Source organism: Cetorhinus maximus, chromosome 18 (genome assembly GCF_964194155.1).
Source record: "Cetorhinus maximus chromosome 18, sCetMax3.hap1.1, whole genome shotgun sequence".
Taxonomy (NCBI): domain Eukaryota; kingdom Metazoa; phylum Chordata; class Chondrichthyes; order Lamniformes; family Cetorhinidae; genus Cetorhinus; species Cetorhinus maximus.
The window spans coordinates 13456006-13475039 of record NC_135896.1 but is presented as its reverse complement, the minus strand read 5'-3'; the positions used below and the strand labels follow the sequence as shown (position 1 = coordinate 13475039).

The 19034-nt window shown below is 43.1% G+C and overlaps 1 protein-coding gene across 1 annotated transcript; it reads right to left on the bottom strand.

Moving 5' to 3' along the window:
• Window positions 1-2161: 2161 nt before the first annotated feature.
• On the bottom strand, window positions 2162-18089 carry LOC144692947 (NPC intracellular cholesterol transporter 2-like). Its single transcript, XM_078562122.1, has 4 exons — window positions 17728-18089; window positions 9431-9535; window positions 4489-4661; window positions 2162-2492 (listed from the first exon to the last, which is right to left on the bottom strand). The coding sequence occupies exons 1-4, from the start codon at window positions 17810-17812 to the stop codon at window positions 2406-2408; spliced, it is 450 nt and encodes a 149-aa protein (XP_078418248.1). The 5' UTR covers window positions 17813-18089; the 3' UTR covers window positions 2162-2405.
• Window positions 18090-19034: the final 945 nt, after the last annotated feature.

Genomic DNA, 19034 nt, shown 5'->3' with positions numbered 1-19034 from the left:
CCAAAGGGCTTTTGGATGCTCCAAAACAGAATGTTGACAGATTTCAGAAGGTGTTGAGAAGGTGGTGCGGTGCTACTTTCTTGAACCGCTGCAGTCCATGTGGTGTAGGTACACCCACAGTGTTGTTAGGAAGGGAGTTCCAGGACTTGACCCAGTGACAGTGAAGGAACGGTGATATAGTTCCAAGTCAGGATGGCCTGTGATTTGGAGGGGAACTTGCAGGTGGTGCTGTTCCCATGTGTCTGCTGCTCTTTCCCTTCTAGGTGGTAGAGGTCACGGGTTTGGAAGGATGTTTGGTGAGATGCTGCAGTGCTTCTTGTAGATGCTACACATTGCTGCCAGTGTGTGCTGGCAGTGGAGGAATGTTTATGGTGGTGGATGGGGTGCCAATCAAATGGGCTGGCATTGAGCTTAGAGTGTTAGAGCTGAACTCATCGGGGCAAGTGGAGAGTATTCTATCACACTCCCGACTTGTGCCTTGTAGATAGTGGAGAGTTACTCGTCACAAAATCCCCAGCCTCCGACCTGCTCGGGTAGCCACAGTATTTAAATGGCTGGTGCAGTTCAGTTTAAGGTTAATGGTAATCCTTAGGATCTGTGGGATTCAGCAGTGGTGATGCCATTGAGCATCAAGGCACGATGGTTAGATTCTCTTTTGTTGGAGATGGTCATTGCCTGGCACTTGTGGTATGAATGTTATCTACCACTTTTCAGCCCAAGTCTGAATATTGTCCAGGTGTTGCTGCATACGGACATGGACTGCTTCAGTATGCGAGGAGTCACAAGTGGTGCTGAACATTAATGATTGCACAAATATCCTCACTTCTGACCTTATGATGGAGGGATGGTCAATGTTGAAGCAGCTCAAGATGGTTGGGCCTAGGACACTACCCTGTGGAACACCTGGAGTGATGTTCTTGGGCTGACAACCACAACCGTCTTTCTTTGTCCTAGGTTTTCCAACAGATTCCAATTGACTTTGATTTTGCAAGGGCTCCTCGATGCTAAACTCTGTAAAATGCTGCCTTGATGTCAGGGCAGTCACTCTCACCTCATATTTTGAATTCAGCTCATTTATCTATGCTTAGACCAAGGCTCTGGAGCTGAGGGGTTCTGGTGGAATCCAAACTGCCCAGTAAATGCCATTAACAGCTGTCATTTTGCTGATGTTTGAGGGTAGATTATTGATAATTGGCCAGATTGGATTTGTCAGCTTTTGTGGACAGGACATACCTGGGCAATTCTCAACATTGTCAGGTAAATAACAAATATTGTAGCTGTACTGAAATAGCTTGGCTAATGGCACAGCTAGTTTTGGAGCACAAATTTTCAGTACTATTGCCAGAAATTGCCTATGCCTTTGCTGTGTCCAGTGCATTCAGCAATTTCCTGCGATCACACGGAGTGAATCAAATTGATTGAATGAAATCTGTGACCAGGCGGCCAAGGTGGATCATCCATTTTATGTACTGACATGTTGTGCAGTTTATCTTTGAGGATGGAAATATTTGTGAAGCCTCCTTCTCTGGTTAGTTGTTTAATTGTCCACCATCGTGACCAACTGGATGCAGCAGGACTGCAGAGCTTTCAACAGATCCATTGGTTGTGGGATTGCCTAGCTCTATCAACTGCTGCTTCCACTGTTTGTCATGGCAGTAGTCCTGCGTTGGAGCTTCACTGGCTTGGTACCTTTTTTGAGGTTACAGATTATGGTTGAATACAATTCAATACCAGTTGAAAGGAAGAAAAGCAGAAAGTTGTGGGGTTATCTTCACTTGAAAATTGGCATGAATGGGGCAGTGAGGAACTATATAAAAGTGAGGTCAATAGCCTTATGACCCCATTAACCATGATGGACCCACTTTCATAGAAGCCTATCACTGGGCAGTCAAAGCATCAGCCAGAACTGAAACAACCAGTCTTTGCCAAGAAAATCAGAGTCTTAGTGTAGTTAGAAACACAATCGCATTTCAAGGGACACATGGAGGGAGGCTGTGATGGACATGGCAGAATTTGAATGGCATCTCAACAACTGGAAAGAGGTTCAGAATTGGGAGACATTTAATTAGTTCATTCCCTCAGTTTACAAATCAGGACACCATCATAATTTAACTACTATGGAAATGCTCCCTGGGCTTAAAACAAAAACACAACATACAACTTGTAGTTAATCTCTTTATTGACACAATGAGGTTAATTTACAAAACCAATTTTAGTATTAAAGCCAAGGACAGGTCACAATTTTAATCTAGAAATTGTCCCAAAGTTACAAGTACAAGAATTTGAAAAAATATGAAAAGATCTCCACTTCAAAAAAGTTGTGTTTAATTTCCCATTGCGCAGCTGTCCTCAGTATCCAAATACAATAACCAACTATTGGTGGAGTTAGTAATCGGTGATCTGGTTCAGCTGGAAATCTTGACTGGGATCACCCAGCAGAAGATATCAGTCTTACTGTCATCCTGCAGCTCCCATTTAACCTCCAACTCAACCTGGTAAGGGTGATGGGGGAGAAGAAAGGTGCAAAGAGGATTAAAAGAACAAGTCCAAGAACTTGCCACATCCATTGCAAAAACTAATTAATTCACTTAAACATGCTAATCATTTCATTCTCAGGTACCAACCTTAATACTCCAATATATTCATAGAAACAGAAATTACCTCTTACCCATGTACAAATTGGCTTGATGCATTTAAAACTATTCCTTGTATATTCCTTCCCAACATATGGCCTCACTACTCACATGTCAACCACAAACTATCACTCGTATTGCTCACCATCCACATCTCACTTCCCTCTACCAATTTCTATCTTTGTCAGCCCAAGAAAACTCACTTCATTTACAGCTGCACTTTCAAAACCCAAACTGTCAAACCTTTGGCCATCCATTTCACTCTTGGCATTTCTGCAGCTATCAACCTGCTCAACTATACCCTCATCTCCATTTTTCATGCGCAAAGCCAATACATACACTCACCCTGCAGGTCTGGCAGCATCTGTGGAGCGAGAAACAGAGTTAACGTTTTGAGTCCATATGACCCTTCTTCAGAGCTCATAGTCAAGGGTAAAGCTCAAGGGTCATAACTCTGTTGCTCTCTCCACAGATGCTGCCAGACCTGCTGAGTTCTTCCAGCATTTTCTGTTTTTGTTTCAGATTTCCAGCATCCACAGTATTTTGCTTTTATCACTCTCACCCTGGCCATTCCCCTGATACAGCCCTCTTCTCCATTACCTCAAGTCCAAGGCATGGACAACTGACTTAGCCATTCACTGCCAGATCTGGCTGGACTAGATAAAGCACTAACCTGTCCTGCTCTGCCAAACTGCTTACTATTTCCATCCTGCATTGCAAAGATAACCCTTGATGACTTATCTTTGGCCACTCTCCAAGTCTCCTCCACTGTCACCTCCAACATGATGAGGACTTCTTTGTTATCAAGACTATTTGATCAGATGCCTCTGCCACTTCCTTTTTTTCTCCAAGCCTGATGAGCCAAAGGTCTGATTTTACCCCCTGCACTAGACCTGAACTGATTTCTCTAGTTTCTCTCCTACCTCCCCTTATATCTCTAGCTCATCTTTGCCGCTCCCTTAACCCTATTCCTACTGACCATCCAGCTTCCCTTCTTTGCTTGCTCCCATGATAGCAGATACAGTTAATCACCCTCTTCCCCATCTCTCATATCTCTCAGTACCCCATTTCTCAAAACAAACAATCCTTGCTTGATCCTTCTACCCTTGCAAACAACCACCCCATCTTCAACCTCCTTTCTTCTCCAAAGCCCTGTAACATTGTTGGCTCCCAATCCATACCCATCTTTCCTGAAATCAATACCTCGCCTGACTCTTATACCCTCTCTTAAATCATCAGCTTGTCTTAACATCCAGTTCTGGGTGAGCAGAAATACCCTCCAATTGAAAATTGAGGGGTTCAAAGCTATTGTCTTTGTTTCCTGCCACAAATTTGATTCCCTAGCCAACAATTCTCCATTTCACTCCCTAGCAACATTCGAGGATGAACCAAGCTATTCATAAGCTTGGTGTTCCCAGAGAGGAGCTTCCGACCACATATCCTCATCATTATCATTTCCATCTCTGTAACATTGTCAACTCCAACTTTGCCTCATCTGATGCTGAAACTCTTAACCAAGCTTTAGTTACCTTCAGACATAATTATTCCAATGCACTCCTGGCTGGTCTCCCACATTCTATCCTCTATAAACTTGAGGCCATTCAAAACTCTACTGCCAACACCCTAACTCAGATCAACAGCTTATATTTATATAAATAGGTACATTCCTGTTACATAATAGAATGTCCCAAGGTGCTCCACAGGAGCATTAGAAAACAAAGTAATGACACCGAGTCACAATGAGATATTAGGTCAGAGGAGCAAATTCTTGGTCAGTTAGGTTTAAACATCTTAAACGAGGAAATAGATACATGGGATGTTATTGGGCATCCTAACATTTCATAAAGACACTTACTGATGGGTATTCACCCTTTATTGGTAATGAATTGATGTAGCTGTACTTCTGCATCTTCTGGATGGGGCACTGAATCCCAGATTTACAACCATCAGAATTAGGAATATGAAAAGGAACTGGAATTCCAGCTAGTACACCGTGAACCACAGCCTCACTTGTCCGACTTGAGGTTGCTGAAAGACAAATTACAACCACACAGTTACAGCCAACCAGCAGAGTACAGGATCATACATGCAATTCCATCCTTCGCCACGTGGAGTGAGGGAGACGCACAAGAGACGGACTCAAGTCTGCTCTTGTGTTTTTTGTGCTTGGATATATTTCAGCTGGCATTTGAACAGTTAGAAGCAATGTAAAAAAAAAAAGGTTTTTTTTAGAAACACTTCACACTTGGGTCAGCTGTACCTTAATTAGATGCTCTATTTTACTTGAACAAATGTATCCGACTCCTTGCTTTCAGAGAACTCGTTCCCCCTACTGTGTGGATCTTTCTAACCTTTGACTTTAAACAGGAGTTGTGACCGCCTGAAACTCATTTTAGTTGACAACAGCACAGCAAGGGGAGACTCCCATCAGCCAGAGCTGGATTTAAACTCCGTTTGAGAGATTTAAAAAGTACAAGACAAAAGGGTGTTAATGCAATTCTCCATCCCATCCCTCTGATGACAGCGATCTAAACTGCACTATACTCAAAGGAAACAGTAACCCACCAAATATAAATATTAAAAAACTATCAGTTCATGAAAATAAACAACTGCAGTTGGTGCACCCCTGGTTTGGCCCCATTTCCAAGACCACAAAATCTGAAGTTTTATAAACAAATGCTGGAAAGACAAGGCTTGGTCAGCAGCTAAAGAATCAGGACAGTTGATGTCACAACAAACAAGGACAGTTTATCTTGCCAATCCATCCATACAAACAGTTTCTCCCATTGCTGCACTTAATTGCTTCTTGAATGAACAATTGAATATCTGGAATCCATGAAATGTTTATGACTACAGTCTTGAACTTACCTTTCACTAGTTCATAGCCAAGTCCCCTTACTCAGGATCAACTTTCATAAAATACCCCATTATGTCTGCTTCCTTTCAAGATTGAAGAGTCAAAGTTGTTCTAATTTTCCCCCCATAGCCCAGCCCTCAAGTACTAGGAGAACAGCTTTCTGGCTCTTCTTTGCACTGCAGAGCTAGATATTTCCTTTAGGCCTCTGCGAACAGAACTGAAGACATTCATCAAAATGGGGCCAGACAAGAGTGACCTACAGCTGCAGACTGTACTCTGATTCAGCAATATCACACAGCATATTTCACTTTGCTAACATCTATGCTGCAATGATTGCAATGTTGGTTAAGTTTAATCATTTCCAAATATTTGTTAACCTATTTTTATATCCCCATTCAGAAAGCCCTACATTACCACCCCCACTCCCAAGGTGTAAGACCTTGAACTTCCCCAAATTAAGTTCCACCCTCTAATGCTGCCACTTGGCAATGCTGACAAGGTCTTTCTTTAATTCCTCAGCTGTGTTATCGTGCTCTGTATTATCTAGGATAGCCACCACCTCAAACCCTAGCAGCTTTTTCACATGGAACTACAAGAGGTTTTCTCAAAGTCTAGCTCTCCCTTTGCTTTGATATTTTAACATTTGAGATTGCTACATTCTTTCCTCACACATTCCCCACAGGATTTCTGCATCTTCTTTTGTTTACTTATGTCTAGATTTGTAGGGGGAGGAGAACCAGAGTGTTAGAGCAGATAGTGAGGTGGAGGAGGATAAAGGTCAAGTGAGGAATGCATGTATAGACAGAAATCAAAGGTTTGTATGTGATAGAAATATTCTCAGGTGCATCTATTTCAATGCAAGGAGTATTGTCGGAAAGGCAGATGAGCTTAGGGCGTGGATTGGCACGTGGGATTACGACATTATTGCTATTAGTGAGACTTGGTTGCAGGAGGGGCAGGACTGGCAGCTCAATGTTCAGGGCTCCCGTTGTTTCAGACGTGATAGAGGGGGAGGGATGAAAGGGGGAGGAGTGGCATTACAAGTCAGGGAAAATATCACAGCTGTGCGTAGACAGGACAGCCCGGAGGGCTCGTCTACAGAGGCCATATGGATGGAGCTGAGGAAAGAGAAAGGTGTGACCACACTAATAGGGTTGTATTATAGACCACCCAATAGTCAGAGAGAATTGGAGGAGCAAATCTGTAGAGAGATAGCAGACCGATGTAAGAAACAGAAAGTAGGAGATTTTAAACTTTCCACATATTGACTGGGACTCCCATACTGTAAAAGGGCTGGATGGCTTGGAGTTTGTCAAATGTGTTCAGGAAAGTTTTCTAAATCAATATGTAGAGGTACCAACGAGAGAGGATGCAATACTTGATCTCCTATTAGGGAACCAGACAGGTCAGGCGACAGAAGTATGTGTAGGCAAACATTTTGGGTCCAGTGACCACAATGTCATTAGTTTTAAGTTAATTATGGATAAGGATAGGTCTGGTCCTCGAGTTGAGATTCTAAATTGGAGAAAGGCCAATTTTGTGGAAATGAGAAAGGATCTAGGAAGAGTGGATTGGGATAAATTGTTTTCTGGCAAAGATGTGTTCAGTAAGTGGAAGGCATTCAAAGGCGAAATTTTGAGAGTGCAGAGTTTGCATGTTCCTGTCAGGATTAAAGGCAAAGTTAACAGGCATAGGGAACCTTGGTTTTCAAGGGATATTGGCGATCTGGTTAAGAAGAAGAGAGAGGTGTATAGCAGGTATAGGCAACAAGGAGTAAATGAGGTACTTGTAGAGTATAGAAAATGTAAGAAAATACTAAAGAAGGAAATCAGGAAGGCAAAAAGACATGAGGTTGCTTTGGAGATAATGTGAAGGTAAACCCGAAGGGTTTCTACAAGTATATTAAGAGTAAAAGGATAGTAAGGGACACAATTGGTCCCCTTGAAGATCAGAGTGGTCGTCTATGTGTGGAGCCTCACGAGATGGGGGAGATCTTAAACAGTTTTTTTGCATCAGTATTTACTCAGGAAACTGGCATAGTGTATAAGGAAGGAAGGGAAACAAGCAGTAGTGTCATGGAACATATAGAGATTAAAGAGGAGGAGGTGCTTGCTGCCTTACAGCGAATAAAGGTAGATAAATCCCCCGGGCCTGACATGATATTCCCTCGGACCTTGAGGGAGACTAGTGTAGAAATTGCAGGGGCCCTGGCAGAAATATTTAAAATGTTCTTAGCCACAGGTGAGGTGCCGGAGGATTGGAGGGTAGCTCATGTTGTTCCGTTGTTTAAAAAAAGGCTCCAAAAGTAAACCAGGTAATTACAGACCAGTGAGCCTGACGTCAGTAGTAGGTAAATTATTGGAAGGTGTGTTGAGAGATCGGATATACAATTATTTGGACAGCCAAGGGCTGATTAAGGATAGTCAGCATGGCTTTGTGCGTGGTAGGTCGTGTTTAACGAACCTTGTAGAGTTTTTCGAGGAAGTTACCAAGAAAGAAGATGAAGGAAAGGCTGTGGATGTTGTTTACATGGACTTTAGTAAGGCCTTTGACAAGGTCCCACATGGGAGGTTAGTTCAGAAGGTTCAGACACTTGGGTATCCATGGAGAGGTTGTAAACTGGATTCGAAATTGGCTGTGTGGGAGAAGACAGAGAGTGGTAGTGGATGATTGCTTCTCAGACTGGAGGCCTGTGACTAGTGGTGTGCCTCAGGGATCTGTGCTGGGACCATTGTTGTTTGTTGTCTATATCAATGATCTGGATGATAATGTGGTAAATTGGATCAGCAAGTTTGCTGATGACACTAAGATTGGAGGCGTTGTGGACAGTGAGGAAGGCTTTCAAAGCTTGCAGAGGGATCTGGACCAAATGGAAAAATGGGCCAGAAAAGTAAGATTGAAAGAGTGCAGAAAGATTTACTAGGATGTTGCCGGGTCTTCAGTTGTTGAGTTACAGGGAAAGATTAAACAGGTTAGGACTTTATTCCTTGGAGCGTAGAAGAATGAGGGGAGATTTGATAGAAGTTTACAAAATTATGAGGGGTATAGACAGAGTAAATGCGAGTAGGCTTTTTCCACTTAGATTAGGAGAGATAAACACGAGAGGACATGGCTTTAGGGTGAAAGGGGAAAGGTTTGGGGGAAACATTAGGGGGAACTTCTTCACTCAGAGAGTGGTGGGAGTGTGGAACGAGCTGCCATCTGACGTGGTAAATGCGGGCTCACTCAAGTTTTAAGAATAAATTGGATAGATACATGGATGGGAGAGGTCTGGAGGGTTATGGACTGGGTGCAGGTCAATGGGACTAGCGGAATAATATTTCGGTACAGACTAGAAGGGCTGAATGGCCTGTTTTTCTGTGCTGTAGTGTTCTATGGTTCTATGTCCATTCATATTATCTTATCAACCCACTTCTAGCCACCTTACTTCTGGATATCAAATACCCATATATCTTTCATCATCATATTACTAACTTTTTTTTGTCTAATACAGAATTTGTACTTCCAGACTCTTGTTTCTCAATATCAGTCTGTTTTTGGCTAATCCTAATCTCTGTTGGTCTGTTTTGGTGTTTGCAGATCTCTAGTTGAATTGAAGTACAAGTTATCAAACGAGACATGCTATCCAGTTGAAGGAGCTAACTAGAAATGGAGTTAAATCCAATGAATTGAGCAAACTTTATTTGGCCCTGCAACAAATTAGAAAAATTTGTTAAAACTCTTCATGTCTCATTTGTTGTTTGATATTTGCCAAACGAGTAGATATAAATGTTTAAACCCTGTTTCCTCTGTTCCGTTACAAAGGTATAAAATGTTGTCTCACACGTTACAGAAGGGATTTTAAAAAAAAATCATGGAAAAGCTAGGCCCCACTGAACAATTCACATGTAGACAACGGAAAGTTTTGCGCTTTCTGGATTTGTATTATAACCTCACTTACTGCTGGTAAAGGTGACGTTCACACTGTATGTTTGTTCTTTGTGAAGAACACATGGCAGAGAGGGGCAGGGGGTGATATCCACTATCATTTGTGTTGCTGTAGAACCTGTAATAGTAATGGAGAGTTAATGTCATTTATCTCTGTTAGCTGCACAAATAAATTAACCAGACCTCAATGCAGTAATTGGATAAACTGCATACAGCTGTAACCAAAATATGTAATTTTCCATTATGTGCATAAAGTCAAAGGCTACCTTTAGAATGAGCTACGTGTTTTAATTCATACTCCACTTCCCACTTACACCACAGGTTTTCCTATTCTGAGAATGAACAGCAACAAGATTCTTCATTGGGCTCTCCTGCTGCTGCATCACAGGCAGTTTCAACATTACACTGTAGTAATAACTTTGGAAACTGTGGTTGAGAAACAGAGCATTGATAGTTTAGCTGAGACGCAAAGTGCTGTTTACTGCAGCCAGTTGCAGAGGAACTTGACCAAATTTACTAGCATGCTTTCTACAGCCAAAAGGGACTTCTCCAGGTAATCTGCTAAAAGCTGCAAGCTGCTTTTTCACAGATAAATGAGAACTGTTGGACTGCGACAAGAAACACTTGACAGAGATAACGATATTTCAAAGTTGTGTTAAGTCATCATGCTTGCTGGAATGATAGGATAATTAAGGGGAGGTGGTGGAGTGGTAGTGGTATTGTCATTGGACTGCTAACCCAGAGACCCAGGGTGTGCTTTGGGGAGCCAGGGTTCGAATCCCACCACGGCAAATGGTGGAATTTGAATTCAATAAAAATCTGGAATTAAAAGACTAATGGTGACCATGAAACCATTGATTGTTGTAAAAACCCATCACTAAATGCCCTTTAGGGAAGGACATTCCATTCCATGACATGACATGAGACTCCAGGTCTGCAATAACGTGGCTGACTCTGAAACTCAGTTGTATCAAACCACTAAAAAGTCAATAGGTCAGAAGTCAAAAGGAATCCAGCATCGATCTAAGCACCAGAAACCACATCGGCAAACCCAGCCCTGTCAACCCTGCTAAATTGTCCTTACTAACATTTGGGGACTTGCCCCAAAATTGAGGGAGCTGTCTCACAGACTAGTCAAGCAACAGCCTGACATAGTCATACTCACGGAATCATACTTTACAGATAATGCCCCAGATTTTATCATCCTGATGGTGGGGCCCAGCAGAAGTGGTAGAGAGTCAGGAGGGAGTTGCCCTGCAACATCGAGTCTCATGGCATCAGGTTAAATATGGGCAAGGAAACCTCCCACTGATTACCACATACCACCACCACCCCCACCCCCTCCCCCTCCCCCTCCCCTCCCCTCCTCCAGCTGATGAATCAGTATTCCTCCATGCTGAATACCACTTGGAGGATGGCAAGTGGTGCAGAACGTACTCTGGGTGGGGGACTTCAATGTCCATCACCAAGAGTGGCTCGGTAGTACCATCACAGACTAAGCTGGCTGAGTCCTAAAGGACATAGCTGCTAGACCGGGACTGTGGCAGGTGGTGAGGGTACCAACAAGAGGGAAAAAACATACTTGACCTTACCCTCACGAGCCTGCCTACCACAGATGCATCTGTCCACGACAGGATCGGTAGGAATGACCACCGCTCAGTCCTTGTGGAGACGAAGTCCCGTCTTCGCATTGAGGATATCCTCCATCGTGTTGTGTGGCACTACCACCATGCTAAATGGGATAGATTTCGAACAGATTTACCAACTCAAGATTGGGCACCTACAAGATGCTGTGGGCCATCAGCAGCAGTATTGTACTCAACCACAATCTAACCTCATGGCCTGGCATATCCCCCACTCTACCATTACCATCCAATTCAATTCACTCCACGTGATATCAAGTAACGACAGAAGGCATGGATACTGTCGAGTTGAGGTGAGAGTGACTGCCCTTGACATCAAGGTCACATTTGAACGTGTGTGGCCCTAGCAAAACTGGAGTCAATGGGAATGAGGGGTAAAACTGTCCACTGGTTGGAGTCATATCTAGCACAAAGGAAGACGGTTATGGATGTTGGAGGTTAGTCATCTCAGTTGCAGGACATCACTGCAGGAGTTCCTCAGGGTAGTGTCCTCAGCCCAACCACCTTCAGCTGCTTCATCAATGACCTTCCTTCCATCATAAGGTCAGAAGTGGGGATGGTCACTGATAATTGCACAATGTTCAGCACCATTCGCTACTTCTCAGATACTAAAGCAGTCCATGTCCAAATGCAGCAAAGCCTGGACAATAAATATCCAGGCTTGGACTGACAAGTGGCAAGTAACATTCACACCATACAAGTGCCAGGCAATGACCATCTCCAACAGAAGAAAATCCAACCAGCGTCTCTTGTCATTCAATGGCAATACCGTCGCTAAATCCCCCACTATCAATATCCTGGGGGTTACCATTGACCAGAAACTGAACTGGACTAGCCATATAAATACTGTGGCTACAAGAGCAAGTCAGAGGCTAGGAATCCTACAGCGAGTAACTCATCTCCTGACTCCCCAAAGCCTGTCCACCATCTACAAGGCACAAGTCAGGAGTGTGATGGAATACCCTTCACTTGCCTGGATGAGTGCAGCTCCAACAACACTCAAAAAGCTTGACACCATCCAGGACGAAGCAGCTTGCTTGATTGGCACCCATTCCACAAACATTCACTCCCTCCACCACCGATGAACAGTAGCAGCAGTGTGTACCATCTACAAGATGCACTACAGGAACTCGCCAAGCCTCCTTAGGCAGCACCTTCCGAACACACGACTGTTACCATCTAGGACAAGGGCAGCAGATACATGGGAACACCACCACCTGGATGATCCTCTCCAAGCCACTTACCATTCTGACTTGGAAATATATCGCCATTCTTTCACTGCCGCGAGGTCAAAATCCCAGAATTCCCTCCCTAACAGCACCACGGGTGTACCTACACCACATGGACTGCAGCAGTTCACCAACACATTCTCAAGGGCAATTAGGGGTGGGCAATAAATGCTGCCCTAGCCAGCGAAGCCCACATCCCATAAATGAAAAAAAAGTGTTTAGATCCTTAGTGGGGCTCATGAGCCGCACCAGATGATGCTTAACACAGAGGTGACCACCACAGCACAAACCATCATCTAACGAGATGGAAGGCTGCACCACCAGGTCCTTGATGTGCTTTCAATAATCTGACAAGAGAGCTCATTTGGACTGGATAAACACTGCCAACAGTTCTGAGCATAAGTGACTGGTAACAGGCAAATGCAAACGTGGAAGCTCCGGAAGTTAATTTACAAAATCAAGACGAGATGTTTCAAGAAAGTTATGGAAAGCAGCCAAGGATGAGACATGGAAAGATAATGTCAAATGTTTGTTTGGTTAATGACAGAAGGCTTTTGTGAAAGCTCTAGAGGCTTGGAGGATAGACAACATCAGGGCAAGATTTAACTTCATGGTTTAAACAAAGAACAATACTTCATTGGATAATATATATTACAGAACAATTTTACTGGACAGTGAGTACTGTCAGTGTAACATCCTGTTTGCCATTGACAAAAGGTATAAAAAGTGGTTGTTGAAGGAACCCAATTGCTGCAGTCAGGTGGTGGTGATTTGGCCAAACAACTTGAAGACCTACGATCAACAAAGGCTGATCATTTGTTGGTGGCTGTATGTATGGTTATCTTTTAACATTATAATTCAGGCAATACATCAATAATGTTTTATAAACAATTTTAGATTCCGTGGCAGTTTTGAATTTGTCATCTTAAAGATGAAATAAAACTTATAGACAGAACTTGTGTAATTTTTCATTAATCTCAAATGAAAAGAATCATAAATCTGTAAGCTCCAGGGAGTGAGGTCTTACACCAGGGGCTGTACTGGACACTCACTAAATCCCCAACGCCACCCAAAGGTTTCGACACCAGCCTGGGAGGAAGAATTAAAGTGCTGATTCATTCATCCCAGATTCTCTTGCAAACAGTCAAACAGAAGTTGTTTTTAGCCTGAGGGAGTAAAACAAATTCACTAGCTTCAATAACATAACATCTGCTTGACATCGAACATCAGTAATAATGCTGAAAAAATATTATTTTTGGAAAGCAAGAAATTGCATAGCGATATAATTTCCTTACATTTACGATTAAGCAAACTGTACAGCTATTGGATCAAAGCATAATACTTCTGCAACTTTACTGTGATTCAAATCAACATCATTAATTTGTAGGCACTGAATAATATGGAGAATCCGTAAGGGATCATGCTGATTAACTTTTAAAGAGAGACAATCAACCATGATTTTTAAAATTCTTTCATGAGCTGTGGAAATAAGATGAAGGATTCGAATGGGAAAAGATGCATTTCAAAAGAAAAAATTATGATCAACTCAAAATTAGCCATGAAAACAAAACTAAGAATCCTGGAATGCTACATCACACCAAATTCTGACATATGGAAGTGAGTTTTGAATGATCAATGGAAGTAATGCAGGGAAGAATTGAGGCTGCACAGTTGTGGTTTTTGAGGTGAATAATTAAGATCTCTTGGACAAGTCACATTACCAATGAAGACGTGCTGGTAAAATCTGATGCTAAACAAATTCTGCTGGCCAAGACCAGGAAGAGACAGTTGGAATTTCTTGGACACGTAATAAGAAATCACGATTTAGAAAGTCTGATGCTGATGGGAAAAACTGATGGTAAGAGATCGAGTTAGACAAAGAATCTTTTTAAAGAACCTTGCAAACTGGATGAATGTACCGCCAACGAAGATGATCAACATTTCTAGTGCATGGTTAACATGGAGGTCCATAGTCACCAACACCCTCTTATGGCATGGTGCCTGAAGAGAGTATCAATAATGGTAACCGTGAAGCCATTGGATTGTCATAAAAGCCCAAAATGATTCACCAGCATCCTTTAGGGAAAGGCACTTGCTGTCCTTATCTGGTCTAGCCTATGCACAAATCCAATCTCAGGCCGACGTGGATGACTCCTAACTGCTGTTTGAAGTGGCCTAGCAAGCCAATCAAGCGTTACCAAGAAGCAAGCACATCAATCAGGGCATTTAGAGGATGGACAATAACTGGCCATCCTTGCCAGCAACACCCATATGGAGAAATAAATTAAAAAAATGAGTATTGGACACCATCTCAATGCTCATTCACACAGTACAGCCATGTGCACTTTAATGTGTGTTTAGTTATAAAATAGCAAGACAAAAAGAAGAGTGGGTAAGTTTTAAAAAAAAAATCTTGTGCTATTTTTGCTCAGTTCCTGCTGAGACATTGTGGATCATGGATGAAAAGGCTGGACTTCAATACCAGCAACATTGCTTGGCGAAGGAAACTGTCAGCTAGACCAGCTGAAACAGCTCCTCCAGGCCAACAAGCTTAGCCAATAATGAGCAGCTCTAATAGGGAAGTTTACAGCAAAAGGGAAGCAGCATTCAACAGCACTCTGGGTGGAGTGAGTCAACATTCTCACAATCAATGTGAAAGTAAAATGACCTCTCAGCTACTGGACAAAAACTAAGCAGCTCCACTAAGCTGCATGGCGTCTGATAAATTCATGGCAGAATTTCAAGTTTTTGCAACGAGAAAGAATACAAAGCTCAGCATTGAATTGTGGTAAATCTTTGATAAGTAAATATACATGTGAAACATTTGTACTTGTACTGTGCAAAGTGTTTCAATGCATGTGGCTAAAACTATGTTACCGCAGCCATGCCTGAAACCAGCCAGCGATTTCTATCGGAGAACACCGATCTGCAGAAAGAGCAGGAAATAAGGGAAGGCCCAAATTCCTGCAGCTCTAGTCATGAGGACAGCAATAAAAATGTAGAATGGGCAAGAAACTGGGTGGTCCCAATCAATGTCAACAAGGTGAAAAGGGGTTACATAAAATGGTGGAGGGGAAAATAGTTAAGGAGAAGATGAAGATAATTTTAGGAGGTGGTTCCACAATCAGTGGCACAGGCAGCAGACTTTGCAGAAATGTCGCTGAGTGCCACATGGTTTGAAATGGTGTAAATAGCACCTTCAAAACGTGGGCCACGTATGGATTCATTGCACTTTAGGAGAGATGGACAAGTCCCTGAGAATCAAGGAGACCTTGGGTGATAGAAGGTTGGTGGAGGGCTAGCTGTAACTAATTATTATTGCAGACTCCTGGAGTTTGCCTGATGAGGGCCCTTATTTTTTTCCCTATTTTTGTCACATTCGGGAGATTCTGTAGGCAGCACAGAAAGGCAAAGACCTATGCACTTTCATGGCTCAAATTCACCTCATGGTAGATGGCATGTTTTTTTATTAGAGTCTGGATCATAATGCCCATAAGAAAATATGACATACAATACACTTTACTGCGTAGTTGTCATGGACTGGAAGCTTTCTGCATAGAAAAGTGGGAAGAGAGAGAGAAACAAGGAAGGGAAACTAGAACAAGGCTATAAGAAGATTTTGGTTTTACTTGCAATTCTGTTTCACACACCTTTTTAGCACTTGGAGATCTTGCACCCTTACTCTGTGGAACATACGAACCAAACTTGAAAAGACCAAAAAGAAAGTAATCCATCTGGCCCAGCTGATTTTTTCAACTTTCAGACCTTTCAGTTTTCCTAGCACCTTCTCCTTGGTAATGGCCACCATACTCACCTCTGCCCCCCCCGACTCTCTTGAACTTTGGGGATGTTACTCGTGTCTTCCACCGTGAAGACTGATGCAAAGTACCTATTCAGTTCCTCCGCCATTTCTCGGTTCTCCACTACTACTTCTCCAGCGTCATTTTCCAGCGGCCCAATCTCCACTTTTGCCTCTCTCTTACCCCTTATATATCTAAAAAAACTCTTGCAATCTTCTTTTATATTACTGGCTAGTTTACCCTCATATTTAATCTTCTCCCACCTTATTTCTTTTTTAGTTGTCCTCTGTTGGTCTTTGTAGGCTTCCCAATCCCCTGGTTCCCATTGCTCTTCGCCGCATTGTATGCTTTCTCTTTAGCTTTTATGCTGTTCCTGACTTCCCTTGTCAGCCATGGTTGCCTCGTCCTCCCTTTAGCATGCTGCTTCTTCCTAGGGATGAATTTTTGCTGTGTCTCCCAAATTACTCCCAGAAACTCCTGCCATTGCTGTTCCACTGTCTCTCCTGCTAGGCTCATCTCCCAGTCAATTCTGGCCAGCTCCTCCCTCATGCCTCTGTAGTTGCCTTTATTCAACTGTAATACCGTTACATCTGATTCCAGCTTTTTCCTCTCAAATTGCAGGGTAAATTCTATCATATTATGGTCACTTCCTCCTAAGGGTTCCTTCACCTTAAGCTCCGTTATCAAATTTGCCTCATTACACATCACTAAATCTAGAACAAAAACAAAAATACCTGGAAAAACTCAGCAGGTCTGGCAGCATCGGTGGAGAGGAGCACAGTTGACGTTTCGAGTCCGCATGACTCTTCAACAGCACTAAATCTAGAATTGCCTGTTCCCTAGTGGGTTCCACCACAAGCTGCTCCAAAAAACCATCTCGTAGACATTCTACAAATTCCTTTTCTTGGGATCCACGATTTTCCCAGTCCACCTGCTTTGATTCTGTATTTTCAAATATCAAGTTCCCAGCTGTTTATTCACACAGGTCTGCTGAGAAGCTTTGGCGCTCAGTAGTCTGAGCAAAAGCACTTCGTTGGCACTATCACCCAGAAACATTTTGCAAGCCTTTCCAGAACCCACACACTATTTAAAAACATTATTCGGCCTGAAGACACTCAATTCTCAGAGCACGAAGAATGAATGAATGGGCACTTGATGCAACAACAGCTCACATGAACATTAGTCATGCCATCACACCACACACTCACATCCCAATAAAACGAGCATATTCAAGCCAGTCTCCAAGAAAGGTTAAGGGAGGCCGATTAGTGTTTTAGACAAAAACAGAAATACCTGGAGAAACTCAGCAGGTCTGGCAGCATTGGCAGAGAAGAGCACAGTTAACGTTTGGAGCCCTCATGACCCTTCAGCAGAACTAGTGCTTTAGACGCCATATTAATCCAGTTGACTAGTTCATAACTAAACACCTCAGAGCCTCTTGTATCACATATCCTTGTTTTTAAAAAGGTGACACACAGCAACTTGAGAAACACAATCTGATTTTGGGAGAAAGTTTTATATGTGGTTAGTGAATTTCAAAAATAAACAAGGGAAGACTTTTAAGAAATTAATTAAGACTTAATTCCACAGTTCAGTTTAAATCAAAAAGGGAATTGAAGCCGTTACCCCCCCACTCACCACAGTCGTGAAACTTGACGGGCTCGGCCCCACACAGAGTCCCCAGAGCCAGGAGAGCGGCCATTAGCCCACACACAGCCTCCATCGTGTAAACACCGCCTGACTGAGAGGGAAGCTGTGGTCGGAAAATTTATAAAGGCTGGGCCTTCACATGATTCACTCCCCCCCCAGCCTCCAGGGGACCAAACCCCGCCCAGCCGAACCCGGGCAGGGCGGAAAGCGAGTCCCATGTCAGCTATTGCGAAGGCCGCCATCACCAGCAATAGCGCAGTCAGCCTGCCTGTCAATCATCAGCTTCCCCCACCCACCTACCTCACACCGGGACCCGCCCCCTGTCAATCATCAGCTTCCCCCACCCACCTACCTCACACCGGGACCCGCCCCCTGTCAATCATCAGCTTCCCCCACCCACCTACCTCACACCGGGACCCGCCCCCTGTCAACTCATTACGTCACTGGGGCGGGTCGCGTTCAACCATCACTCCATGCGTCACTGGCACAGCCCGTCAATCATCGGCTCCATACGTCACTAGACCCCGCCCTCCCCCCTTCACCGTCCACGCTCTTATTCCGTCCCTCATTGAAATAAACGCAGAAAATGCTGGAAAAACCTCACGTCTAGCAGCATGCACGGAGAGAAACAGTACATTTCCTAAGACCTTTCTGCCGTAGTGCACCGAGGGGCTGGGAGTTGTACAAACCTCTCGGGCTGTATGACTCAGGCATATATGCAGTGAATACTAAAGTTATCATAATTGTATTGAAGCACCTCAGAGTGCAACATGATCTATGTAGATAACTTGAATTCCATTGCACTGCCTGTAATGCCCATATTGAAATGGCTGTAATGTTCATTGATTATATTGAAGCACCTCGTGATCCATGTGGAAAAGTTGAGTATGATTACGCTTTTTGTGATGGTCGTTTAGAAATATTTTGTAATGTTCTTTCAGATATTTTATGAATAAAGTATATTTTTCCAAAAAAAATTCCATATAACTTGTTCAGAGCTAAAGAGTAGAAATGTGATGGATTTTATACTGTTTAAGGCAGGGTGGAGCAAAATAGTTCTGCTATTAACACATTCTGCTATCTTACCTTTATGCAAGAGCACCTTAATTCTTTACACTACCATTAACACTTGCTTTGTCTTGTGCCCATGGCATCATTGCCAATCTCTCCCAAGCTCCCACCTATCCCAGACCTTCTATTGTGCTCCACTCTTAAACAATATAAAATCCATCACATTTTCTACTCTTTAGCTCTGAAGAAGTTATACAGATTCGAAAATTTAACTCCATTTCTCT

Coding starts and splice junctions, on each gene's coding strand:
- LOC144692947 (XM_078562122.1), bottom strand. CDS start 17,812: ATGGAGGCTGTGTGTGGGCTAATGGCCGCTCTCCTGGCTCTGGGGACT. Junction 9,536..17,727: donor CGTCAAGTTTCACGACTGTG/GTGAGTGGGGGG, acceptor TTACTATTACAG/GTTCTACAGCAACACAAATG. Junction 4,662..9,430: donor GAACGTCACCTTTACCAGCA/GTAAGTGAGGTT, acceptor TTTGTCTTTCAG/CAACCTCAAGTCGGACAAGT.